Below are 27,863 nucleotides of genomic sequence, written 5' to 3'. Positions count from 1 at the left end.
CTTCATTACTCTGCTCTCCTCACAATGATAGCTGATGTGTGATGAGCGTTCTGGCGCACTATGGCTGCCATCGCATCATCCAGGTGGGGCTGCACATTGGTGGTGGTGGAGGGGAGTCCCCATTACCTGTAAAGCGCTTTGAGTGGAGTGTCCAGAAAAGCGCTATATAAGTGTAAGCAATTATTATTATCATCTTGGTAAGGCAAAAATCATGCAATCATTTATTTTTAGGGCTTTATTACGATGCTCCCGACTGAAGTGATTAATACATCAGGCAGAAGAACAGCTGCAAAACTCTGTACTGATTCTCCTGGTGAGAAAGAGGAATCCTTCATGCACACTCCAGGTTTTGGTCTTGGTAAAAACCAAACTGTTCTACGGCAAAACAATACTTATAGACTGTAGGCTGAACAGTCTGACAACCAAGGCAAAAGCAATTCAAAGCAAAAACCCCTCTGTCATCATTTGTAACTCCGCTGACTAAACCAGTCTGGATATCAGTTATACACAGTGGGTGTTCCAACTGATCGAGACCGGATGCGATTATACAAAAGCTGAAGAGTGTGCATTTTCTGCATAAGTATCCTTTTCTATAAACCCAAAGGTAAGGTAAGGTGGAGGTTTCTCATCACAGTAACACTTCCTGCTTTTAAGAGCTCCAACATTAAGCTGGACTTGCACTGGCCCTTCCAATTTAGGATGTAGCAAAGCAAATTCTTCCTTGGAGTTGGTCCCCTGTCCTCGACTGTATTCATTCTAACTTAGCTACTTAATTTGCACAAACAAGTTGTTAAAGTGATAAAAAGAAAGTGAATTTAAATCTCCTGGTTGACCACATTGTCACCTGGCTGTTTCAATGACAGCTGACTCTGCCTCTGCCTCTACGCTACCTTTGTTGATGAGGCTGGTATCAACCACCCTGCCACAGAGCGACATGGTGACCTCAGGCATGTCGCTCGTGGAGTCGGACAGGTACTCGGTGCCGCTGTCCATAGCCCCGCTGCCCACCGACTGCGGCGACTGGGTACCGGACAGCGATCCTCGGTCCGCCCCCCCCCGCACGCCCATCTCACTGTCACTGCAAACAGGAAACAAGAAACAGGAAATGGTCACCCCTCATACGTGGCAGTAGTCAGTATCTGAGAGTGGAACATCGTTTGGATTGTAACATTATAGAGGGTGGTTGTAAATAAGTAATTAATAAGGTTGTAAAAAAGTAACTTTCGTTCCTTTTTTCTGAAAAAAAAACTACTTTTCGGACAATATGGACTCCTAAAGGTCTTTAAGTGCTTAAGATGATTTACGTATTTTTAATTCAAATTACCAGCTCAATTAAGAAATTCCAATCCAAGGTGTAATGAAATCCAAGACACTGCTGCTCTTGGGAATGGGATTTACCGATCCCTATCCTAAAAAATAATATTCAAGACCACCTCCAGCCAGCCAGCACAGAAATGAAATTCTCCGAAAAAATGTTACAAAACAGTAGGGCCTTAAATTTCCAAGAATAAGCAGAACCGGACTTGAGTCGAGCCGTGTCCTGAGTCCGGGCCTCGAGTCTCTGCAGGAAATGCAGAGTCTGCTCACAAACTGCCCCCTCGGCCACAGGACCAAAGGCGAGGAGTGAAGGCAGCAGCGGGGGGCCGTACCTCTTGGGGAAGTACAGGGCTGCCACCTCCGGGTTCAGGCTGGTCAGGTCATCCAGGTAGATGTCTGCAGGGCCCAGGTGCTGGCTGCGTTTACCTGAGGGGGAAGAAGGTTCAATCATCGTCTTGAACCAACAGCAAAGCAGCTTCCGCTGGGAGGAAAGACATACTTTTAGGCATCATCTTCAGCAAGTCTGTCAAAACTACTAACCAACGAGGAAGATGAACTGGCAGCAAACGCATCTGGCAGCCAGGCTGCTCGGAAAGCTCTCCAACACCAGAGCCACACGGATTCACCTGAGCCACAAGAGCTCACCCTAGTTTCAGCTGCATTAAGGGGACTAGAGAGCAAGTCCCAGCACAAAGGGTGAGGAATTGTCTTCACATGACTGTCAAGGAATTGAGTCTGTCTGTAATTCCAGATGCCGATTTAAATCTGTGGCCTTTCTCAATGTTTAATTTTACTGCCTGCTTTGTGTTTGATCTTTTCCGCACACATTGACTTGGCAGATTGTTATGAAACGTACAGAGTTAAGTATGATTAGATACTCTTGGCCTTCTCAGCATGCTTCTTGACATTCCAGACACAACATTATGTCAGCTGAAAAAAGAAAAAGGAAGAGTGCCTTGTGTACCTTTCTTTTTCTCCTGGGATTCAGGTTTCATGGCGGTCTCCGAAGAAGTGAGCCCAGCTTCTCCCGTTGAACTCTCCCCTGGCTCACAGCTCTCTGTGACCCCGACGTTCTCCGTGGTTTGACTGCTCTGGGGGCACACAGTCGTCTTTTCCGTCAGCCCTGCTTCACCACTCACCTCCAGCCTGTCCACACTTCCTGTCTGCCCTTCAGCACTTCCTTCTTGTGTCTTCACTGATTGGTCAGGTCTAGCATCCTGCACTGCCAAGGTCTCTGCTGAGGGCTCTGCTGTTTCAGATCTGCTTTCTTGGGCAGGCCCTGGGGTACTGATCCCCTCGGCATGTAGTGTCTCTGGCAGTGGCGGGCCTGCGTTGTCCAACTCCAGGTTGCCTGGTGCTTGTTGGAGGTCTGTGTTTTCTCCCAGGGCAGAACATGTGGTGTGAGTGGGCTCTGGGTGCTCGTGATGTGGCCTCTCCTCTGGGATCTGAAGCCCTGGAGGTCTCGCTCTGGGTTCGGGCCTCAGGACCGTCACACTGCCATCTTGTTCCAAGCTCTCCCCGGGTGGCACATCCATCTCGAAGGAGTCCTGTCGCTGGATGGCCCGGAAGTGAGTGCTCACCGAGGGCTGGATAGTCGGAGAGAACTGCTCTCCTACCTGGGCCTCTGACTTAGGTCTTTCACTCTGTTTGACCTGCAGCAGTTGAGACACGGAAGTTAAATATGCCCCCTTTGTTATTACACAACAAATGGCAATAGTTGGAAACCCTTTCTTTACATGTCATCATCTAATCAGGCTGGTTTCTGGAAGAAAAATGGATTGTGTGTGGCTCAATGGATCAAACCTATCACTTCACTCCAATGTAGCCATCACTACCAATTAAATTTGAAATTGGCGATTAGTTGACCACAATAGGTTGGCCGACTGCTCTCTTCATTATCTTGCTTTCCAATCTCTGAGCAACTGATGATCAGCTTCTTATGCTGATAATACTCAGATCTGCATCCACACTTAACCTGACACTAAAGTAACTGTTTCTGCACTCTCTATTTCAGTGGTTCTCAAACTATGGTACGCTGCCATGTGGTACGCCATATGACCCTAGAACTTTGTTGAGTGCACTTAAAAATTGGGAAGAGTTTTCATATTTTCTATTTGAATAAAATTAGTTTGTCGAATACACAGCCTACATACTACGATACAGCGCACGCTAATACTTGAGTGGACACAAGAGCTACTATGGAATTCTATACCATTCTATAGGAATGCATGCTACGAATGTAACTGACCAATTGTATTTAAAAAAAGTGATCTCCAGCAAATAGGGAGGTAGGAGACTGTGCGTGAATTTGGAACAATGCCAATGTTGTGAGCACAGGAGAGCACAGAAATGCATACTACAAACGCTGGCAATCTTGGGAGCTCAGGAAAGCGTGATAACAGAAAAATATTTAAGAACTGTTCTAGGTTAATTTAAGAAAAATACACCGAGCATCTCTGTGTTTCGCTCCCATTCTTTTAACTTCTGAGACGGACTCCTGAAATGGAAACGGGGATAAATGCCAGCTTGCGGATTGCTAAAGCAGGTAAGCCCCAAACTACTTGTGAAGAACTTTGTTTACCGTTGGCAAAAGGGCTGACACGTATTATGTGTGGAGAAAAGGCTGCTAAACAGCTCGACCTGCTGCCCCCCCCGAAAGACAGTCACTCGTAGAATTATTGATATGGCGGATGATGTCAAAAGTACGCTGATAGAGCGAGTTAAGATAAGCAGCTGCTTTTCACTGCAATTAGATGAGTCTGTAGATGTCGTTGATTTGGCCAGTTTACTCGTTTATGTTCGATACGAGTTTGAGGGCATGTCCCATGAGGACTTTCTGTTCCATAAGCCGCTACCAACAGGAACTGCAGGAGAGCCCATATTTCAGTTTCTGAATAAATTTATCGAAGAGAATGGCCTCGACTAGATAAAATGCGTCTGAGTTTGTACAGACTGTGCTACAAAGATGACAAGCCGACGCACAAGTAGTTGCACGAATTAGAGAGGTTGCTCCAGATATGAAGTGGACGCACTGCAGCATCCACTGCAAGGCCTTGGTCGTCAAGAAAATTTAAACGATTAAAATCTGTTTGACTCTGTTGTGTATTGTATCAAGGCTCGACCAATGAATTCCCTTCTGCTTTGCTCGACTAAACAGGCTCACCCCTCTCGCTGAAATGGTGCTTTTTCATTATTTATTTTTAATTGCTGTTGTTCCTGTTGTCATTCTTTAAAGCGCTTTGAGAAGCCACCTTTAAAAGGTGCTATATCAAATAAAGTTTATTTTAATATTTATTACATGTGTATGCGAGTGTGTGCGCACACGGGCGCTCATGTTGGTCATTGTGATTTTCTGGGGTTCCTTTAAGAAGATGAGTTGTAGGTGGTACTTGGATGGTTTGGTTTGATCAGGGGTGGTACTTGGTCCAAAAAGTTTGAGAACCACTGCTCTAGTTGCATCTCTGATGTAAAAACCTAGATGACTCAAATTTGCTTAAACTGCAACCATGCTGAAGTCATTCTGCTCGGCACCTCACAGCAACTATGTAAAACCAATGCAGGAATCCTATCCTAGGATGGATTTGATTCTGGCTTGACTTCTAACCCTCATGTGAAGAATACTGTAAAAATATCATTCTTTTCAATACCACCAGACTGTTGATTACTGCAACACCCTAACCTACCCGGGTATTTATATCCACACTGTACAAACTCCAATATGTTCAGAATTTGACAGCCAGAATCCTGAGCAGGTTGCATGCAAGCCATCACATTACCCCTGTCTTAGAGTCTTTGCACTAGGTTTCTATTAGGTTCGGGGTCAACACCATCCTCGTACTCACCAATAAGGCTCTACATGGCTTGGCACCTCAGTACATTGGGTAGACATATCTGTGTACTGCTCATCTCGCAACCTTTTTTCATCTCACTTTTTTATATGTTCTCCAAGCTCATCTACACTCATGGGTGAAAGGGACATCTCTTGCTACAACCCAAATCTCTGGAATTCAATCCCCAAGAATGTCTGAGTACCCAACCCTGAAAGCATTTAAATCCGTCCTCAAAACATTTCTTTTCAGAAAGGCATTTAATTATTGTCTGTGTCTTCTCTATTTTCTAATTATCTTGTATTTTCTGCTGCACCTCTATCTGCTCGTGTACCTTATAAGCTCATTTTGTAATCTGCTATCCTTATAACTTTTCTTACACTTACCGGAAAAGGTGCTACTTTTAAAGTTGCAATATAATATAAAGTTTAATATATCATTAACTTACGATCAGCTGTACAAATGCAGATGTAAACACGGACGCCCTCAATTTCAAGAAAGCGTATTCACTAATTTAATACATGTGTTATAAATATTGCTAAATGATATAGCAGCTTGTGGAAGTTAAGATGGTCTAGTGAATCAACTGGTTTAAGGAACAGGTTGTCTGCGATTTTGTGACAAGGTTGTGGTACACTCATGGGCTGACAATTACAGTGGGTGGAACCAGTTTGTTCAAACAGGGCTGGGAGGTAGAAAGGCCTGCAGTGACCTGACCCAGATCTTTCTTGTTCCTCAGGGCTGCCTACCTTCGGGAAGCGGCCCCAGGCCCACTGCATCTGGGGCCCCATAGACTCCTGTGGGCGGACCAGCAGCTCTGAATCACTTTTGGGGGATGAGGGTCGGCTCTGGAACACGCTGGAAGAGAGAGAAGTATTGACTTGAGAATACCAAACCCCAGATTCAAGGTCTGTGCTTGCAGCCACCTGCTTCCATTTAATAATAATAATGGCTTACACTTATATAGCGCTTTTCTGGACACTCCACTCAAAGCGCTTTACAGGTAATGGGGATCCCCTCCACCACCACGCAGCCCCACCTGGATGATGCAACAGCAGCCAATGTGTGGCAGTACGCTCACCACACACCAGCTCTCAGTGGGGAGGAGAACAGAGTGATGAAGCCAATTCATGAATGGGGATTATTGGGAGGCCATGATTGGTAAAGGCCAATGGGAAATTTGGCCAGGACGCCAGGGTTACACCCCTACTCTTTTTGAGAAATACCCTGGGATTTTTAATGACCACAGAGATTTTACATCTCATCTGAAGGACGGCGCCTTTTTTACAGTATATTGTCCCCCTCACTACACTGGGGCATTAGAACCCACACAGACTGCAAGGTCAGCGCCCCCTGCTGGCCCCACTAACACCTCTCCCAGCAGCAACCTTAGTTTTTTTCCCCCAGGAGATCTCACATCCAGGTACTGACCAGGCTCACACCTGCTGAAGGGTCACACCTTCCTGCCTCGGGAAAAGCAGTGGGGAGCTATACCATACGAGCACAAGCTCACCTCTCGGAGAGCGACCACTCTCCATCGGAATAGGGATGGACGTCTCGGGACAGCATGTTGCCTGTTTCTAGCGCCGGGTCCTCCGAAAAGGAATAGTAGACAGAACTGCTGTTGAGACACCGGGAGTAAAGCTTTAGTGTGATGCTGAGTTTAAAACTTTGAAAAACATTTTTGAATGACCCAAACTCAGGACTTGATGGTGCGTTTCCATCTGGATACAAGGAAGAAAGCAGATCTGCACTTTGATTTCTCCTACCCATGAGTGACAGGAATGCCAGTGATGCATCATATGAGGAGACCTGGACCAATCTAACAAACACTAAGGTGCAAGCGAGAGTCAGTGTTGCCACATTAACAGCCACACCTGTCAACACTACAGCATAAACAGTTTCTAACATGGACCAGTAGACTTAAGAACAGCTTCTACCCTACTGCAGTATGCATCCTCAACAGCTAACTGCAATGCCTCAGACTCAATACAAACCTGCACCATGCACTTTTTGCATGGTCTTCCATGTGGTTTTCTCACTACTACATATTTATGGCTCCTGTTAATATTTATGTTTGTAACGTACTGTCTACATTGTGTGGTGTTGTCTGCTGTACTGTGTATGTCCTGAGAGATCAGCGTGAATAAGAATAAGGATTCCAATGCAATGTTTATTGGACATATGACAATAAACTCTACTCTACATGCCGGTAGCTGCTGTATAACGCAGCTGCAATGGATGTGTCATCATTCACTGGCCCATCAAATTGTTTCTAACGTGACGCTTTGTGGAACTGGGTGATGACTATAGATTGGCGGGGAGTTTCAAGGTTAGATTTCAAAGAGCTTGAAAAATACTATCAGGTTTAAAATCCATCTTGAAAAGACCAGAGAGCCATGCTGGCAGACTAACCTGGCTGCTAGGTGTGCGGGCAGCTCTGGCCCAGATCCCTCGCTCTCCGGGACGTCCCGCTCATCGGAGGAGGAGCTCCCCTCTTCCCGCCAGGGGGCGTCCGAACGCGTGCGCTTGCGTCGCCGCTTCTTCCTGCGGGAGGCGCCGCTGAGAGGCGTCCCTGGGGCCTCGCAGTCCTCGGCGCTCTCCAGGGGGATGGGGGATGTGCAAAGGTGCGCTGGGACCCTGTCCTGCGGGAGAGACACGGGCTCAACACTCAGCTATATCACCCTGCAGCTCACAGCAGCAGTGTGAGCCTGGCCAATACCTGGATAGGAGACCTCCTGGGAAAGCTAAGGTTGCTGCTGGAAGAGGTGTTAGTGAGGCCAGTAGGGGGCGCTCACCCTGTGGTCCATGTGGGTCCTAATGCCCCAGTATAGTGACAGGGACACTATACTGTAAACAGGCACCGTCCTTTGGATGAGACGTAAAACTGAGGTCCTGACTCTGTGGTCATTAAAAATCCCAGGGCATTTCTCGAAAAGAGTAGGGGTGTAACCCCGGCATCCTGGCCAAATTTCCCATTGGCTCTTACAAATCATGGCCTCCTAATAATTCCCATCTTGAATTGGCTTCATCGCTCTGCTCTTCTCAACAATGATAGCTGGTGTGTGGTGAGCAGACTGGAGCACTTTGGCTGCTGTCACAAATATTATTATCATTAACTCAGTTGGCAGGGGTCAGGAGCACTCACTGATCTGACAGCCAGCTTAATTTATTTATGACTGAAGCAACGAAGTGGATTACTTTCTTGCTTCACTCAAGTCTTTTAAAGAGATTGGAAATCAGTTATTTTCTTGTAGCAACCCAGCTGTCCACTCCCCTGTGGACATGCTCCTCATACAGATCCACCCTTGCGTTGGACATCCGACACAGTCCTCGCAGGAGAGTTAGTCAGTGTGGACAGGAGGAGCGGTACATCTATTCCTGTAAACTCACAGGCGTCTCGGGCGCGTTTCACTGCCCACCCAACCCCAGTGGCCCGGCACCACCTTGACCATACAGCTTAATCTGTGCTCCGAGCCTGGGCAACATACAGGCAGAGCAGACAGCAGAGAAAGATATGGAAATATAAAGTTCATTTAATTTTGTTCAACCTTAATTTTGTGATTTTTGTGATTCTTGTGAGCTTGCAGAAAAGACATTTCATTGCCAGCAACTACTGCTGCACGCTGTATTGTTGTGCATTTGATAAATAAACTTTGATTTGATTTATATCAAACACATAACTAGCCTGTAAATTCTGCAATTTCCCTCACGGGATCAATAAAGTATCTTTCTAATAGAATTCTGAAAATTCTTAATAACTGTACACATTTATATACTGTTCTCATGCACCTTTAACAAGTTCACTGTGCCTACAGACAGACAGTCCAGGTACTGTTGTCTCTTTCATTACCTATAATCAGGAAGGAAAGTGCTGTGGTCTGGTATACCACTGACAGAAAGACAAAGAAGCACAGCGGCAAAACAGCACTGCAGGAAAGAACAGCCTTACAAACAACAAGAGAGATAAGTGTGGCAAGTTTCTTCTGTAAGAGTGTGGATCTGCATGGACTGCCTGAGCACCGGCAGAGCACTCCTTTCCTTAGCCAGGAAGCGAGCGGTGTGCTGGTGTGTCGTCATATCATAAGACAAGACTTCTTCGCTCTATACAAAGAAGAGTCTTTCCACTAAAGGGGCGGAGCAGTGGCTCTGTGGCTAAGGATCTGCGCCTGTGGCTGGAAGGTTGCCGGTTCAAATCCCGCAGCTGGCAGAGGAATCTTATTCTGTTGGGCCCCTGAGCAAGGCCCTTAACCCCAACTGCTCCAGGGGCACTGTACAATGGCTGACCCTGCGCTCTGACCCCAAGCTTCTCTCCATGTCTGTGTGTCTCATGGAGAGCAAGCTGGGGTATGCAAAAAAGAAATTCCTAATGCAAGAAATTGTAAAGGGTTAATAAAGTGATGTTATATGTTATAAAGGGATAATAATTTAGTAGCCGTTTCGTTAGAACGCTAGTTCAGAACTTGAACCACTTCTGAGATCTCTTCAATACCAGACCTGATGAGCCTCAGGTGCTGAGCAGGGAGTGCAGTGGGAGTTGTGCTCCACTGTCACACTTACAATTTGGCAAAAACAGACATTTCACGGTTGCTGGGAGCAGCCGGTGACAAACCTGCAGGTCCTCGCTCTCCTCCACAAAGAAGGCCTCCCCGTTGTCGCCCAGCTTCATGTGCAGCTCCACCGGCTCCCCATTGATCTCGATGTCCACCTGCAGGCCAGAGCCACCCGTTACTGAGCCCAAAGGGCTGGGTATACACAGCCGCTCTCAACCGGCGCCCACTCCCGGCGACTTCAAGCGGAGGCCATGACACCCCCTCCCAAAGAATACCCATCCTGGACAGGTGTGCTGGGATGGGGAGGAGGGAGCCCCCTGCTTGTGTCAGTGGGACCCTTTCACTGTCCTGCACTCCTTCACGCACACAGCCTGCGATCATTTCATATTAATGAGCAGGATAAATGAAAAAGTAGTACGAATAATTTTGTACAGGTTCCTCAAGAGCAGCAACGGTATTCAATGTCTAAAGAGATTAGCAATCATGTTATGGAAATCATGAATTTGGATGGATGGATGGATGGATGGATGGATGGATGGATGGATGGATGTTTGCCCGTTATACCCTCCGGCTTGTAGGGGCAGCAACATCCTGTTGCTGTTTCCGTAAACATGAGTTTTTTTCACGGGACAGGGTGGTTAGCCTTCTGCCCAACCTCCAACATGGAGGACCTGGCGCCCGACGTGGGACACGGACCCACTACCCTGAGAGGATGAGTCTCGTGCTCCACCAACAGAGCTAGTCGGCGTAATGAAATATGCTGCACTTAAACTCAAACTTTTACACAAGGCATGTTCAAACCGACACTGAAGCTCTAGGGATGAGGATGAGAAGCCCTTCTATAAAGCAGGTCTGTGCTCCCCTGCCTGTCAGAGCTCTTTAGTCCCTCCCTGGTCTGGTCGGGTTCGGCCAGCGAGACTTGGACTGGACCGCGGACTCCCCCCCCCCCCTCACTCACCACCTTCTCGCGCGAGCGCAGCACCCCCAGCTTGCCGAAGCGCACGTGGAACGGCGAGCACTGCAGGGAGCCGTCGGGCTGCCGCACGACGAGGACGTCGATGCCGCCGGTCAGCGTGGCGGGGTTGAGCCCCCGGTACAGCTCCTTCACGGTCACGAACACCGTCTCCGCCAGCTGGCCCACGTAGTTCATGGTCTGAGACTGCAGGAGAGGGCGAGGGGGTTCATGCAAACTGAGCCTGTGCTGCCGCGAGAGAGGGTTAGTACACACGCTCCTCCTGTCCCCAACGGGAAACACCCAGCGTGCAGCTCATTGACCACTGAGTGGGACTCCTCCAGACCCTTCACAGCCATCACCCTGCTGGGTCATCAGAGAATAAATTCGACCCTTTTACAGATTGTGCACAAAGTATCAAGCAGTTATGAAGAGCATGGTAGCTCTGACACATCTTATGACTGGAGAGCATCTTAAAAAGCCTCTTTTCAGCCTGTCTTCACATAGATCTGGTGAGCATTGGATATGAGACCATTTCATACATTCTGTGTGCAGGACAGTGAGTCCCACTTCCTCCTGACAAGCTGGATGGAGATTTTCAGCTGTACAAAACAGCTCTGGAGTGTAAACCGGACGCAGGCAGAAAAAAACAAGTACCAATATAGTTTATAGAGGAACAGATTCAGTACTGATTGAACCATAGAGGATATGGCATTGCATCCAGGAGCAACGTTATTGAACCAACGCAAACATGTTGTTTCTGACCGTTAACATGAACAAAAAATACAATTTGAAGTGTGGGAAATCAAAAAGAAGCAGAAGAAAACAAAGGCATAGGTTAAGAAATCTTACCTGCACGTGTGCATTGGAGAATGAAAAAATTTACTTACTTTCTAACTAGCTCCTGCTGGCAGGCTTTCTGTCCATTACAGGGACTGAAGATGATATCCTATTGCATTAGCTTTAACCTTTGGATCCAGTTACACTCTGCAGTCCAGAAATCCCACTTCCCTGCAAGCAGCCAAGGTCTAACACTTATCTAGTATTTACAGCTGCATTCCAGGGAGGGCTAGCCCTGACCGCTGATGGACCTGGATCACAGCACACATACCTATGCCTCTCTCTAGGTGCTCCTGGGAGGGGACAGATCTTATTTAAACAGCAGAATGATGCAAGGCTTTGTGTGTTCCTCTTTGAAAGGTCAGAACTTCCAGCCCTCTGCATTACGACTGCTGTAGATCTGTGATCATTTATTACTGGAGGAAAAGATGCAGAAAAACAACCTAAGCACATCATCTTAGCTCATGTTGCTGAACAGAACAGAATTGTCAGCTAGTAGACAAGCCTCAGTCTCAGATGGTATCTCTGGTATCTATCTATGGCAACACCTCTTCTTTCTCTTAAAGACAGTAGGTTTTCCAGTAGGCACTATGGTACAGCAGATATTATACAAGGCTACTACTGTCTATAGTCAAAAAGGAGTGTTCCAAGTTAACAAGTTGACTTGTTCACACAGTTGCATTTAAAAAGGTGGCTCCTAGGTGCCGATCTGAACATAGTGGACAAAAAGGGTCTGGATATGTAGCAACGAAAGAGGTAGGAGGAGAAGGGAAACCTGTGGGTATCCCCCTGACTACAGAAAGGACTGGAACCACTATCCCCAGTGAACCCTCACAACACAGTACAAAGGGATGTACACTAATTCTTACCCAGAAGAGCACACAACACAGTTGTTAAAACAGAAGGAGTGTCATATTCTTAAAAGTAAAAACTCCTATGTGACATAATTGAGGAGCACAAACTCATCACAACACTCCACAACGTACGATCGGATTTTACTTAGAACATGAAACTGCTGCCATTCGAACGCATGATTCTAGTTCACTAAAGTCTCCATCTCACGGGACAAGAGAGCCTTTCTGAAGACTACCAGAGCTCACAGAAGCATCAGCACCACACGCTGACACACCTGGAGACAGGACAGACGCACTGAGGAACCACACAGTGGATTTGTCTGCCCTGGGCAGCTCCCTGTGCAGTAACTTTCTTGAGTAAGGGCTGCAGGCCTGATCGCAGCCAAAGTAAACACAATGCTCTTTGATGCCACTGTCACATCAACATACTTCGAACACCTGTAATTAATCTCTTTCTGGGGATTCTTTGTAATTTGTGTTTTAATGATTCTATCAATGAATTTCATTTGGTTTACACTGCTGCATAGTGCAGTGTTGCAATTTAGAGCTCATCACTAGGAATGCCAGTCACAAAAATATATAATAGATATACAGCATGTGTAAGACACTGTGGCCAAACAGGTGCTGTTTGTTGTTTCGAATTGCTTCAGGAGTTACAGGCTCATGTTTCATGCTGGCTGTCATCATTTGTAGGGCAGCAGAATGGTGCAATGTTCAGGTTTCTGGATTCATAACTGGAAGGTTGTGGGTTCTTACCCCAGGGGAGACACTGCTGATGTGCCCTTGAGCAGGCCACCTCACACAAATTACTCCAGTAAGTCGTAAGTACATCGTATAAATCAGTAAAGAAAGTGAATGTAAGAGTTAGACTTGTAAGGAAAGGAAGGCAGTGGGTTTGAATCCCAGGTGCGACTTTGGATAAATACCAAATCATCAAATAAATGAAAGACAATAAATAAAAAAAAACTAAAAAGAACCCTGGCAAAAGACAAAGGGTGTCAGTTGTCAGGCACCTGGTATCCAGCCGGTCACAGGTTGGCGACTGTAGCTTCAGTAACTAATACACAAGGGATCTCCAAAACAGCAGGCTTGAAACCTGCAAATAACGTGCAGCAGTTTCTTTTAGATAGAATGAACAGAAACCCTTGGGAGATAAGACAACAAGAACGTTATTTGTTTTCTTGGATGGCATCACAGCAGACAGAAAAAGTACTCCTGAAGCCAGCAGGAAACTTCAAACCTGCTGGTCAGACCCTGTTTTGATACAAGCTGTCATCACAACCTGGGTTTGTAATTTGTAACTGGTACATAGGTCAAAGTTTAGATTAAAGGCAGACAGGCAGAAAGTCCTAGATTTTAGTCTCTTACATTTTTAAATGACGTGCTAAGCATGATCTGAAAAGATCTGCATGTAAGTGTAGCTATAGATGGGCATCTTTCAATTTTCAATTTTCATCCTCATGTGTTTCAGGAAGAACCCTTCTCTAGTCTCACCACACATTTCATTTTAAATCAGTTTTTACTGTTCTGACAGTACAACAGGGCCAACAACTGCAAATGATCATTTCAACCCATTAAGGCAAACGAAACAAAGCAGACTAGGACTTGGTACACAAATCAAACAGCCACCTGAGTCTGACCTCACAGCTCAAGCCTGAAGAGCATCATGCTGCATTCAAGCTTCACAGCTAAAGGGCAGATGAAGACCTTTCTGCACTCCAAGCAGATGAGGTGGCCAGAAGAAAAGAAAGCCTGTTTCCTTTTTCGAAAAAGGTGGACACCCTCTGCAACTTAAGACAACCCTCGCTGTCCTGCAGGAAAATAAGATCACCACGGAGAAGCAGTGAAGCTGAAAATAAACCCGAAAGCTGCTGAGCTGCTTACCCACAGCGAGGGGTGCAGGGACTCGTTCCCCACGACGCTCTGTCCCTGGGTCCCCCCAGCTGCCATCAGAGGACAACACTCCCAGCATTCCCCACTGCGGCGCTCCCGGGTGTTGACAAGGCCTCTCTGGGTCTCGCTTGCTATAATCGGGGACCAGCTCCTCACAGGGCGCTACATCAAGTGACCCTAATCGCTTGGCCCCCAGACCCTCCTTTTCTCTGATGCCTCCGTTGCGGTGAACGTCTCCCACGCCCCCCCCTGCTTTTCTCCCTTTCCTCGAGATCTGCGAACTCCCCAGGCCAGCGCCGCGCTGGTGGTCTCCGGGCTGTGCTGTGTCCCCCCCGCCACCCTGGGCCTGTCTCTCTGGCTGCAGCCCCACTGCGCTGAGAGAGTGAGAGAGTGGGAGAGCGAGAGAGAGGGGCCCAGCACATTCACACACAGCCCCTGCCCACCCACCCCCCTCCCAGCTCTGTGCATTCACACTTCCTCTCGTGCTGCACATGACAGCTTGACCGCCGCTTGCAAGCCAGCAGTTTCTAAATAAATCGGGCACTTTTGCACCCAGCGGCCTCACGGGGCTTTTATAAAAAGCCGCGCAACCAAACACCGTGTACATGTGGCGTGTGGCACCTCCGATCGTGGGGTGCCAGAGGGAGGAGGAGCTGTCCTTGACCACGAGGGTGGCAGGCAGGTAGAGTATCTGGATCCCATTACGGGCACAGGAAGGAAGACAGGTGTGTGAGTGTGTGTGTGGGGGCGGGGGGATACAGGACTGAGAAAGTGCCCCTGTTGGGGAATCCGATTTTCTCACCAATGGGCAGAGCTGTGTGAGGAATCGTCGGGTAGAAAGGCAGATGTGAACGAGTACAAAACTGACTGGAATGGTCCCGGGCAGCAGTGCTGTGCCCCTCCGCTGCTGGCTCACCCGGGGCTTCTGGCTGGTGCGAGCTTTTTTTTTTTGTTGTTGTTGTCCCGTTTGTGTACAGACACAGTGCTCAGTTAAAGGATCTGCAGCAGGCAGCACTTTCAGAGTCCAGCTGCAAAGCCCCGAATCAGTGGAGTCAGCTGGTGTGCGGGGGGAGAGAGAAAGAGAGCTCGGACAGACGGGGAGAGAGCAGGACAGAGACACCGACAGCGGGAGAGGGAGAGAGCTCGGACAGACGGGGAGAGGGCAGGACAGAGAGACCGACAGCGGGAGAGGGAGAGAGCTTGGACAGACAGGGAGAGGGCAGGACAGAGAGACCGACAGCGGTAGAGGGAGAGAGCTCGGACAGACAGGGAGAGGGCAGGACAGAGAGACCGACAGCGGGAGGGGGAGAGAGCTCGGACAGACAGGGAGAGGGCAGGACAGAGAGACCGACAGCGGTAGAGGGAGAGAGCTCGGACAGACGGGGAGAGGGCAGGACAGAGAGACCGACAGCGGGAGAGGGAGAGAGCTTGGACAGACAGGGAGAGGGCAGGACAGAGAGACCGACAGCGGGAGGGAGAGAGCTCGGACAGACAGGGAGAGGGCAGGACAGAGACACCGACGGCGGGAGAGGGCAGGACAGAGACACCGACGGCGGGAGAGGGAGAGAGCTCGGACAGACAGGGAGAGGGCAGGACAGAGAGACCGACAGCGGGAGAGGGCAGGACAGAGAGACCGACAGCGGGAGGGGGAGAGAGCTCGGACAGACAGGGAGAGGGCAGGACAGAGAGACCGACAGCGGGAGAGGGAGAGAGCTCGGACAGACAGGGAGAGGGCAGGACAGAGAGACCGACAGCGGTAGAGGGAGAGAGCTCGGACAGACAGGGAGAGGGCAGGACAGAGAGACCGACAGCGGGAGGGGGAGAGAGCTCGGACAGACAGGGAGAGGGCAGGACAGAGAGACCGACAGCGGTAGAGGGAGAGAGCTCGGACAGACAGGGAGAGGGCAGGACAGAGAGACCGACAGCGGTAGAGGGAGAGAGCTCGGACAGACAGGGAGAGGGCAGGACAGAGAGACCGACAGCGGGAGAGGGAGAGAGCTCGGACAGAGAGACCGACAGCGGGAGGGGGAGAGAGCTCGGACAGACAGGGAGAGGGCTGGACAGAGAGACCGACAGCGGGAGGGGGGGGGTCGGTTTTAGCCTGCTGTTGAGGTGTTGCCGCAATCAAATAAAAAAAGCCTGCGGAGTGTAAGAGGAAGAGGAGGTTCTGTCTGTGCTTGGCTGAGAAGCCAAAGGGGCGAAGCTTCCTCCTGAGGCATTACAACCGAGCGCCAAGGGAGAACCCACCCTGAGAGAGACCTGCTGTGACAAACACAGGCCAACAATAGCCATTACGGGTCCGTCGTGGGCTGGACCTGCTCCGTATATCGTCGATGACTGGATCAGAGGGGGACTCTCTGGGAAAGTTCACTAGCAGCTCAGCTCTGGGCGGTAATGTGGTGGACCGTGCTGTCACGGACCTGAACCTCTCTCTATGAGCGCATTCACTACCAGGCCAAAACGCGAAACACCCGATCTGACATTAAAAGGGCACAGCACCCCACACTGACAGCCCAGCACCCCTGTATGACCTGAACCAGTCATCTTGGAGAAATGCACCGAAAGATCAGAGAATTCAGATATTACTGAATCCATTCCCAAACACCATATCAAACCAAGGGACAATTAAAGGTTTACTCCATGCTGAGAAGAGAAGAAAGGAAGCACAACGTTTCGGCTGTGGAGCCTTCTTCCGGTGCGAGGATGTGGCTATACCATATCTGACAAAAGTGAGAAATTCGGCTTGAAATCAAGAATTAAAAATATAAAAACTAAATCGCTGCACCATCGAGAGCACAGGAATCACCGTGCGGTATGGCAACACCTCTTCCCGAGAAAGAAAGGCACTGCAGAGAATGGTCAATATGGCCCAGAAGATCATCGGCTGTGGTCTCACCGAGATTAAACAGCTCTATGAGGACCGCTGCCGTGGTAGAATTCTGGCCATCACAGAGGACAGTCACCACCCCGGGCATGAGCTCTTCACCCCACTGCCCTCAGGCAAGAGATATAAGAGCATACGGACACTTACCACTAGATTCTTCAATAGCTTCTACCCACAAGCAGTGAGATAGGCGAACACATTTAGCCAACCCCCTTGGACCACACCTACACCATCACCATCTACCTCTTTATGATTTCTTATTTATTGTACATCTCCAGTCATTGTTTACACGTCTGTATTGTTTACATTCAAACTGTCTACATGTTTACTTGTACACTGTCTACTTTTTGTTTGTATATTGTCTTGATGCACTGTTTGCACTTTGTGTTTTTACACTTGTTTTACAATCGAGAGACTTTCTGTAAGAATTCCATTGTAACAGTACATGTACCGGTTACATATGGCAATAAAGTTCAAGTTCAAGTTAAAGCACAGGAAAGCTAAAGCAGACAGCAATAGCCCTTGAAAGGCACTGTGAGAACTGCCAAATTGGACACAAACAAATCGAACGATGCAGGTTTGTACCTCAAATACTGTGAGAAGGCGAAATGGTACAAACGCCCTTTATGTAAAACAAAATGCAAACTTAAACAGGCAATTCACAGTAATCAGAGTCAAAAACCCCAAACTGCTTCTGGAAAAACTGGACCCCTCTAACTCTGATCCTGGACTGGTGCTCTCCAGGACGTGTGATGGGTAGCTTTTAAATCACCGATTTACCAAGAACTGAAAAATATTCCCATTATCAATTAAAAAGGTGGGGTTGCCAATTAAGTCATTTAGAGGTCATCTAGGATCAAAATCAGAATATCCATCAAGGGCCAGCACTTCCTTCATTCAAACATTACTCCCTTAATTGATCAACTGCTTTCAACAAGTGATCCTGATCTTGAATAACAGGCGATTTAGGGTCACCTGTAAGAATAGAGGGAATACTTTGGGCCATGGCTGGACACCCCGAATTTATTTGCCATGTGTACATGTACATTGGGATTCTTATTTATGCTGTTCTCTGGGGATGTGCACATTACAGAACAGTAAATAATAAGTAATGGAACAGATAAAGGTCTACTCCATGTTGAAAGTAAAAGAAAAGAGAATAAGCAGCTTTTAGCATGGAATAGACCTTTACCTGTTCCTTTGCAGCCTATGCAAGCTGACCGTTCCCTACTCGAACTTCTTCAACCAATAAATACTGAGTCACAACAACATAAAACGGGTAGCACAAAACAATGAACACACAGGACAATAGATACGAGTAAGCCAGCACAAAATGCGTGTTTTAATGTTGCAGTTTGTGGCCAGGATGGCTGGGATCATGAATGACGGATTGGACTTTATTGTGACAGCAGATGGTGTGAATCTCACTGATTGGTGGTAAATCACATGCTATAACTCTCTGTGCCATTGCCAGGACCTTTTTTAACTGCGTCTTTGTCATGCATGGTAGTATCGCTGTACCACACAGTGACGCCACTAGTGGGGACACTTTCTACGCCGCTGCAGAAAAAGAGCACAGAGAGGAATCTGGAGCAGCTGACAGTTTCCACTGTTGTGCCCTCGACGCGGATTGGGACGCGACTCCCTCTGGGTCTCCTGAGGTCCACAATAGGCTCTTTTGTCTTGTAGACGTGCGGAGCCAGGTCGTTGTCATGGCACCACCGCACTCCCATATGCGGACTCATCGCTGTTACTGATCAGCTCAGTAACTGCGGCGTCATCTGCAAATCTGAACATTTTTATAATTAACAAGCAGCCCTGGAGAGCTCCAGTATTAAGGATCACTGTAGAGGAGATTTTATTGCCAGTTGCCACTACCTGAGGTCTGCCAGTCAGGAAATCCAGTATCCAGTTGCAGACGGAGCTACAAAAGCCCAGATTATTGAGTTTCGGGACCAGCATGGCAGGGACAACTGTGTTCAAGGTTGAGCTGTGAGCTATAAATAGCATCCTGGCTCAGGTGCTCTGCCTGTCTAAATGCTCTTCACCAAGGGCCGTATGAAGTGCTAGAGCTACTGCATCATAAACAGACCTTTCTGAGTGGTAAGCAAAGTGAAGTGGGTGGAGGGAGTCTGGGAAGGTACAGTTGATATATGACAAGACTAACCTTTGCAGGCACTTTACAGCCACAAAGTGAGAGGCACTAGGCAGTAATCTGTGATCAGTAATCACCCAGGCGGGGCTGCACATTGGTGGTGGTGGAGTGGAGTCCCCATTACCTATAAAGTGCTTTGAGTGGAGTGTCCAGAATAGTGCAATATAAATGAAAGCAATTATTATTATTAATCTGAGATAGCGGACCAGCACAGGTTTTAAGGACACGAGGGGAGACACCACCTTTCACTCTCTTAAAGACTCTACACACCTCATGTTTAAAGAGCTGCAACACAAAGTCCCCTGGCTCGCTGGGAGCCTTGATAGTGGGCTCGGTGAGCCTCAAAGGGGGAGTAAAGGGTGTCCAGTTCACCTGGAAATGCATTAGCCGGGGAAATACCACTGGTGTTGCCTTTATAGTTAGTGCTAACCTGCAAGCCTTACCACACACCCCGAGTTGGTGTCCCAAAGCTGTTTTTCTCATTTGTCTCTGTATTCCACTTTAGGCAGCTTGATAGTTTTTTCTGGGTCATACCTTGATCTTTTGTGCAGTTTTGTGCCCTAATGGTGAAGTAACAGTACTCCAGTATGTTGTCTCTAGTGGAATACTTGAAAACCCAATTAATTGACCAAACAAAATGGGTCAATCTGGAAAATCCATTTTGATTTCACCAAACCTAAAGGCATTAGATCACAATTGTAGATGTAGACTGTAGATGGATCTACAGTCATTTAAAAGTTCTGGAATTGACTCATTTTCAGAACAGAAATGGTAGAAGTAGTGCTTTTGAGTGAACCAGATAAACAATGTTGTGAAACAATTTAAGAAATGCATCTTTTGCAACAAAGTTGCATAGACTTTTTCTTAATACAGTGACGCCTTAAAAAATTAAAAGAAAGCCTATTTAAAAATGCTGATTGGTGTGTGGGTCTCTCACTCATTTAATTCAAGTCATCTGTTCATTAGGCCTTATATAAAGTGGACAGGACATGGTTTAATACATTTTTATGTTATGACCGGAGATGCCTAGGAGACAAAAGCCAATAAGGATCTGATTAACGCCATTAAGAGCAGAGATGGAATGAAACCAGCAGAGACACTGCACCTACAGGGCCAGTGTTGCTCTTCACCATTATGTGCTCTGTGGTGACATTGGAAATAGGAAAAAGAATAGGATTATCAGGGGCACGTCCCTCACCGTCATCACCAAGCGCGAGTGTCCTGGCTGATTAATCCCCAGCAAGTGGAAAATAACTCTACAGTCTTAAAAATCAGAATGTTATCGACAACCTCATGCAGACATGCACAGGTAACTTACTGTACGATGAATTGAGGGTACGGCATGTAAAACAGACGATGTCATTATGTGGAAATTTCACCTTTACACAGATGGATCGGGATGCAGTTTATTGATCGATGCACTATAGGACTAGGAGAAAGCTTACTCATAAGGTATTATTGTATTGGATGCACCTCTTTACACAAAGGGGAGTGAGAGAGTGGAACAAGCTACTGAGCCATGTAGTTATACTGTGACTTCTCTCAAGAAATGTCTGAATGAGATCCTTGGATCAATTAGCTACTAATGGCTTCATCTCATTTAAAGCCTTTATTTAGCAAGTGAAGCAACTTCAGTATAGGACTTGCATTTTACTATTGACTTATTGTCTTATGACTTCCACCCAGCACAAATTTGGAAGGTATGTTATGTCTGTGGCTGGTTCGTTTTCATAAAAGTTAGGCGTGTCCGCTGCAATGGAGAAAAGATTTGCACAGCCGTAAAGACAAAAGAAACCTCCCTGTGGGTATTTCAGGTTCAGAAAAGAACACTGAATAGTTCATAATGTCACGCCGTCTGAGCAATTCTCTCGGGTAAAGGGGGAATGCACACCTGTGAGGCCCTGAGCATTGTTCCACTGCACAGGTGATATGACCACCGCACTAAGCAGAACGGCATGCCCAGATGTGGAGAACACAAAGAGAAATGCTTGAATGCTTCATTTAATCTGCACGTGGGCTCATTTACAGTGCTGTGAACAACGACTCACCCCTTCATGACCAACAGGCAAGTATTACAAAAGCCAGAGGAATATGTATTTCAGCCATGCAAAAATGGTTTTCAGTGCGCCCACATCTTCTGGCTAAACTCTACTTGCTGGAGGGGGAAGGATGCACCGTCAGCTGGCCTACAGATCAACAAGCACACAGCTGGGACAGACTGGGCTGCAGCTGACGGTGTGAAAATCAACTCTATCCAGGTGGATGATGACCTACATTGACCATGGAGGTCTGAGATCATAAGAGGAAGGGCAGAGCAGTACTTACAGAGTTAGGAAAGTGTCTCCCCAGCTTGGTAACTCTCTCCCTGACACGGTTTCTGTCCAACAAACGATGGAACATTGCAGTCTTGGTTACAGCTAGAACATTCACTGCTGATATAGTTATTGTTGAAGCTGTTTTAAGGCTCAGTCTTCCTTGTCTTCAGAAATTAAAGCCGAGGCTCAGTCCTGTCGGACTGCAAACATTTCGTGGCTGCAGTCGTGATGAAAGAACACACACTACTCAGAATAGGAAGACCTTCTCTTTCTTCATTTCTAATCAAATCCAAAATCTTGTCCAGTCACTGTTAAAAAAGGTCTCAGGGTACTGCAACCACACAGCTAGGAACCTTGAGCAAGACATCACTCTTTGTGTCAAAATATGCCTTTTGTTCTCAACTCTGAGCAGGCAGATTTTTAAAATTTCCTTTGTTTTAGGCAATTCCTTGATTTAACAGTTTAGAGGGTTCTGAACACCCGGATCACGATGTGCATTTTCAATGCAGTACGGAGTTGACTTTAAGCCCTGTTTTATTTTTGTTACAACATAGATCTCAGGATGGGCTAAGGTCATCTAGTATTCAATACTCTGCAGAATGTAAGGAAGTGAAATTCTCCTCTATCCAGTTCAACATGAAAGACTCTACCTGTACGAAAAGCGTGACACATTTAGCATTAAAAGCAAAGCACACTGAGCAAACAGAAGAGAAAATGACGTGGTGCATAACGCCAGCTAATAGCTCCTGTATATACTGTATGAACAAATATGCACTGCCCTCTATACATTACATGGACATTCAAGTCACAGAAACTGGGCATGGCAAAAAACACAATTTGGAGTCTCGAACATGAAAGAAACCACTGGTGTACAAAGCAATTGGCAACGACCAGATCGGTTGAGGAAAACAGCTGCAGCTGATGATAGAAAAGATATCAGAGCTGTGAAGAAAAACATTAAAACAAGTCTCGCTGAAATTGCCTACTGCCTTCATAATGCAGGGGAGAAGGTATCACAATCTACTGCAGAAGACGTCAGCAGCAAAATTATAAAGGCTACACTGCAAGATGCAAACACCAAAAACTGAAAGGCAAGATTACAACTCACTAAAAAGTACAGAAATGGGCCAGATAAGTTCTAACATCAAGTGTTATAGACAGATGAGACAAAGATAAACCTCTACCAAAGTAGGACAAGTAGGAACTGTGGAGAAAGGAATAAACTACAGATGAACCAAAGCACCACCTCATCAGTTAAACATAGTGGAGGTAGGCATAGGTTGCGCATGCTTGGTTGCCACTGGAACTGGTTCACTGTCTCTTATTGAAGATGTAACTAATGACTGTAGCAGCAGATGGACTTCAGAAGTGCACAGAAACATCCTGTCTGCCTCCAGACTCATTGGCTGGCTCCTCATCATGCATCAAGACAATGATCCAAAGCACACTGCCAACACACCCCAAGGAGTTCACCATGGGAAATGTGGAGAGTCTTAGACTGGGCAGGGCAATCTCCTGATTTAAATCCAGTCGAGCATGCATTTTACGTGCTGGAAAGGAAACTGTAGTCAGAACAACCTCCCCCAAAACAAAGAGGAACTGAAAATAGCTGTAGGCTCTGCAAAGCATCTCAAAAAGAACAAACCAAGAGTTTAGTGATGTCGGTGGGTCTCAGGCTTGATGCAGTTATGCGTGCAAAGGATTTGCAACCAATTACTAAATTTTACACTATTATAATAATAATAAACTTTATTTTATATAGCGCCTTTAAAGGTGGCTTCTCAAAGCGCTTTACAGGATGACAATAACAATAAATAAGAAGACTACAACAATAAATAAGAAGATTTCACAAGATAGGACACAATTATAATTACAACAATAACAATAGAGGAGACCGTGGAAGGTGGTATTAAGAAGAGCAGAGGGGTGAAGAATGGAACCAGTTAAGTAAAGGCTTTTCTGAAGAAGAAGGTTTTGAGTCTGGATTTGAAGGAGTTTAGAGAAGGTGACTCTCTAATATCCTTGGGCAAAGAGTTTCAGAGGTTGGGGGCATAGCAGGAGAAGGCCCTGTCGCCCATACAATGTAGACGGGCTTGGGGGACAGTAAGGAGGGCAGAATTTGAAGAGCAGAGGTTGCGAGGTGGGGAGTAGGGCGATAAAAGTTCAGACAGGTATTGAGGTGCCAAGCCATGTAAAGCCTTATAGGTGAGCATGAGGATTTTAAAGTCTACGCGGAATTTGACCGGAAGCCAGTGCAAGGACTCCAGGATAGGAGTAATGTGAACACTTGCACTAGACCTGGTCAGGATTCTGGCTGCTGAATTTTGGACATACTGCAGCTTGTTCAGAGTAGATTTAGATACCCCAGGGAGTAGAGCATTGCAGTAGTCAATTCGAGAGAATACAAATATGTTGATCAGCTTTTCAGCCACAGTTAATGATAGCATAGGGCGTAGTCTTGCGATATTTCTAAGGTGAAAAAAAGATGTTTTGACAGTATGCTGTACATGTGGGTCGAATGTTAAGCCAGAATCGAATATAACCCCAAGGTTTTTCAATTTTGATTGATATTTACTTTAAGTTAATTTATTTAAGTCAGCGTAAATTAGCAAACAACACTTGCATAAACTGTGGTCAATTTGCTTTATTGCATACAGTCGTGCCTGACGTTACTGGGTACATACACGTAAACACCACCCTCTGTTTACACTGTTTACAGAACAAAGTCTGATAACACCCCTCAACGTGTCCTAAACTGCGACGGAGACGGACTACAGAACAGAGCACGCTTGGTGATTTCTACACGCATCTGCCTTTCGTCTTGCCTGCAACCATGTCCTCACCACAGACAGTTTAATGACACTACTAAACAACACAATACATTGTAACCTTTCGTGCAGAAATCGGCGAGTATAATACTACATTTCGATTAACAAGACAATCTTATTTAACAAGACTTCACTTAACAGTAGGGACTCAACAGTGGTGTAAGTAGGATGTTTTGTCTATAGAAGTTCTCCGCAGTTATTCACGCATTTAGATAAAACTACATTTGGAAGTTATTAATACGTTACAGCAGCAAAATCTAATTTTGCTTACAAGATGCCACCTACCTCTGCAGACGGAACTCTGACATCAGGAAAGCAACTCCACCGTGAAATCTAAGCGTCCAACTTCCGGCTTCCTGTGTTTGAGCTCCGGTGACTTTCAGATGGTGCGTTCTAATGTCACTGAACTTCAGTAACCAATCACAAAACTAGAGAAGACGTTAGCCCCGCCTCTGGACACACCGGAAAGAAAATAAGGAATCTGAGTCCCTCCTACTTCTGGACGCTGAACCTTGGGAGAAATAGTAGTACTGCAGTGTATCAGCGGGAATTTAAAAAATAACATCTGCTCAGAGCAGGTTACCGAATTCACCAATTCTCCTTTTAGCATAATCTGCTTTAAACCACGTCTAACAGCTGCATATAAGTTCAAATAAATTCAGAATTTCATAATCAAGCTAGTGACAGAGCGAGGTGCTGAAATCCCAGTCTTTAACCGGGATTTCTCAATTTTAGATTTGTGAAGCCCGCACGTCAAATATACGACCAGAAGTTTAAATACAAATTGCAATTAAAAATACAGCAAAGTATGTGCGTGGCTACAGTTAGAAAAAGAACAATAAAATATTTTTCACATATTTGACGCGATCCGAAGCAGTATCTCTTATTCCTTGTTATGCTACTGACCATTATCTGACCTCTAACCAAACTCGAGAAAACAGGTGTCATGGGAGACTTCCTCATCTACACTACATTACAATTTAGCTATAGAGTGTATGCTATAAATTTCATGTTAGATTTGTTTTACGGTATGTATTTTCGTAGTGAGCTACAAAATTCAAAATCTGTCTACCCTAGTTGTATCAAGTCCTGTTTGGAATTCACTTTATATAAGCCTCTTTCACCTTTGAAACACCTTGGAGATTAAAAAAAAAGAAACTGTAAAATCTAATAAAACACCACTACTGCTAGTAATAGCACAAATAATACCTGGTCGTTGCGAGGCAGGAACGGGGAACTACTAATTACTATTGAGGCCATTAGAGGGCGACCGTTACTTACTGTGCACGAAATTACTACAATTTTGCTACGTAAACCAACAGATTCCAAACCTGATCTCCGTGGACAGTCTTCTCTTCTATGTTTTATTCTACCACACTTCTTAATCACAGACCAATTTATTCCATCCAACCTTTTGGGGCATTTCGTAAATAGCTTTTAGCTTCTGAAACATTTATTGGGATTGGTAATTGATACCAGACTTTTACCAGTTAGTTTCCGAGATAAGGAATTTCCCAGATTCAGGTGTGTTATCTGAAATGGTTTTGGAAAAGGGAAAAGAGTTATTTTTGGAGTGAGACTTACAGGTTATTCCCGGCTGTGTGTTAATCATTTATGAAGAGCTGTTTAATAAGAATTAAGAGAGCAAACAGGTAGTTAAGGAGACATTGCGTGCCGAAACTATTAAAAACAACACTCCTGAAGTAAAGTTGTTTTTTTAACCAAGGACGCAGTGCAGACATCGCTAAACAAACAGATCAGTCAGCGATTTAAGAGCTCAGTCTTCCTGCTGGAGTGGGGTGGGCAGACTCTGACCTCAGCAATGCCCATTTCAGAGATCGAAAATTTGCAATGAAAATCTGCATACATGGCACCCAGCATTTGTAACAAAGTTACCAATTCATTTTAGTTTCTTTTGAAGCTGCTTTTACTTGTATGTACTTTAAGAATTTTTTAATATGCACTTGTATGTCTTACTGTGTACATATCACACGTCACAGTCATTAAAATTTAATTAAAAAGCACTGTGTAATTCATTTAAGAGTCAATGCCCCTGGAAAACAGAATTCAATTATTCAGAAACTATGTTTTCTTAATTTATTTAATATACAGTTTCCTGTGCCTATTACTGCCTTTTGTTTTTAACTTCTTCTTAATTCAGAATTTGCTCAGATGGCAGTCAAGACCTACCAGAATTTTATTCACAATACAGAAGTACATTGTGCCCATTTCTGAATATAAAATAAGGTACAGCATGCCATAGGGAATATATCCCAACTGTCTTAAAGGCAGAGGAGCACAGCCAGGAACTCCATAGCTTTGAATCCCAACCCAAATTCCACAACCTCCGAGTGTGTTCACACACGGGTGTGACAGAGGCAACAGAAGACACCACACTGGAGCACCGCTGCAGGGAGTGCGCTGGCAGGCTCAACGCCTCTCCGCTCACAATAAACTACACCCAGCAGAGCTGCCACTGCCAAATTTAGAAGTTTTTCTGCCCTCTCAACCAGCAAAGGATGTCTTCAGTTACACTTACTCCCACTTGCGTGCTGGAGCTGTAGTCTCCTGTGTGCCCCAGTTATAATCATCCCCTGAGAGGCAGTTAGGGGTGGCTATGTGCCTGACCATGAAGTCAACGCTGACCTCCATTGAGATGGCCAGAGCTATAATAATACTAATAATTCCTTACACTTATATAGCACTTTTCTGGACACTCCCCTCCACCACCAGTGTGCAGCCCCACCTGGATGATGCGACGGCAGCCATAGTGCGCCAGTACACTCTCCACACACCAACTCTCAGTGGGAAGGAGAACAGAGTGATGAAGCCAGTTCAGAGAAGGGGATTATTAGGAGGACATAATTAAGACCAATGGGAAATATGTCCAGGATGCCAGAGTTACACCCTTACTCTTTTCGAGAAATTCCTGGGGATTTTTAATGACCACAGAGAGTCAGGACCTCAATTTTACATCTCATCTGAAGGACGGCGCCTGTTTACAGTATAGCATCCCCATCACTTTACTGGGGCATGAGGGCCCACACAGACCACAGGTTGAGCGCCCCCTACTGGTCCCCCTAACACCTCTTCCAGCAGCAACCTTAGCTTTCCCAGGAGGTCTCCCATCCAGGTACTGAGCAGGCTCACACCTGCTGAGCTCCAGTGGGCAGCCAGTTGTGAGCTGTGGGGTGAAGTTCCAGTGTTACTGTGGACTTACTGGAGAGCCCATCTTGCCCTTTTCAGCCATGTTCTTGCCCATCCTCCATGTGTGCTGTAGAACACTGTGGTAAACAGCAGACAGATCAATTAAATCCAAAGAAGACCAGTACAATGCTGTCCAAGTGCAAGACAGGTTATAAAAGAAGAGAAGACCTTTTGACCTATCTAGTCCATTTGGTTTTTTGTATCTAATTGATACAATGATCTCATCCAGTAATTTCTT

General features: G+C 46.2%; 1 protein-coding gene across 5 annotated transcripts in view; it reads right to left on the bottom strand.

Annotated features, from left to right (window-relative positions):
* LOC148648021 (phosphatidate phosphatase LPIN2) overlaps window positions 1-24,860 on the bottom strand; it is a 35,806-nt gene extending 10,946 nt beyond the window's left edge. Inside the window, exons 1-10 of one of the 5 annotated variants that reach the window (XM_088607418.1) lie at window positions 24,704-24,801; window positions 11,761-11,905; window positions 10,656-10,856; window positions 9,757-9,852; window positions 7,560-7,789; window positions 6,658-6,765; window positions 5,894-6,002; window positions 2,282-2,969; window positions 1,650-1,743; window positions 891-1,078 (exon numbers count right to left, since the gene is read on the bottom strand). In XM_088607418.1, the coding sequence (XP_088463544.1) occupies window positions 891-1,078; window positions 1,650-1,743; window positions 2,282-2,969; window positions 5,894-6,002; window positions 6,658-6,765; window positions 7,560-7,789; window positions 9,757-9,852; window positions 10,656-10,847 (1,705 nt within the window). In that variant the 5' untranslated portion in view covers window positions 10,848-10,856; window positions 11,761-11,905; window positions 24,704-24,801. Of the gene's footprint in view, window positions 1-890; window positions 1,079-1,649; window positions 1,744-2,281; window positions 2,970-5,893; window positions 6,003-6,657; window positions 6,766-7,559; window positions 7,790-9,756; window positions 9,853-10,655; window positions 10,857-11,539; window positions 11,708-11,760; window positions 11,906-14,227; window positions 14,455-21,600; window positions 21,849-24,703 lie in introns of those variants that run through there. The other 4 variants (XM_088607417.1, XM_088607415.1, XM_088607416.1 and 1 more) reach the window with 4 other exon arrangements.
* Window positions 24,861-27,863: the final 3,003 nt, after the last annotated feature.

Source organism: Lepisosteus platostomus, chromosome 15 (assembly GCF_059453375.1).
Source record: "Lepisosteus platostomus isolate fLepPlt1 chromosome 15, fLepPlt1.hap1, whole genome shotgun sequence".
NCBI lineage: Eukaryota > Metazoa > Chordata > Actinopteri > Semionotiformes > Lepisosteidae > Lepisosteus > Lepisosteus platostomus.
The sequence above is the reverse complement of the archived record's forward strand: the minus strand, read 5'-3'. Positions and strand labels throughout refer to the sequence as shown.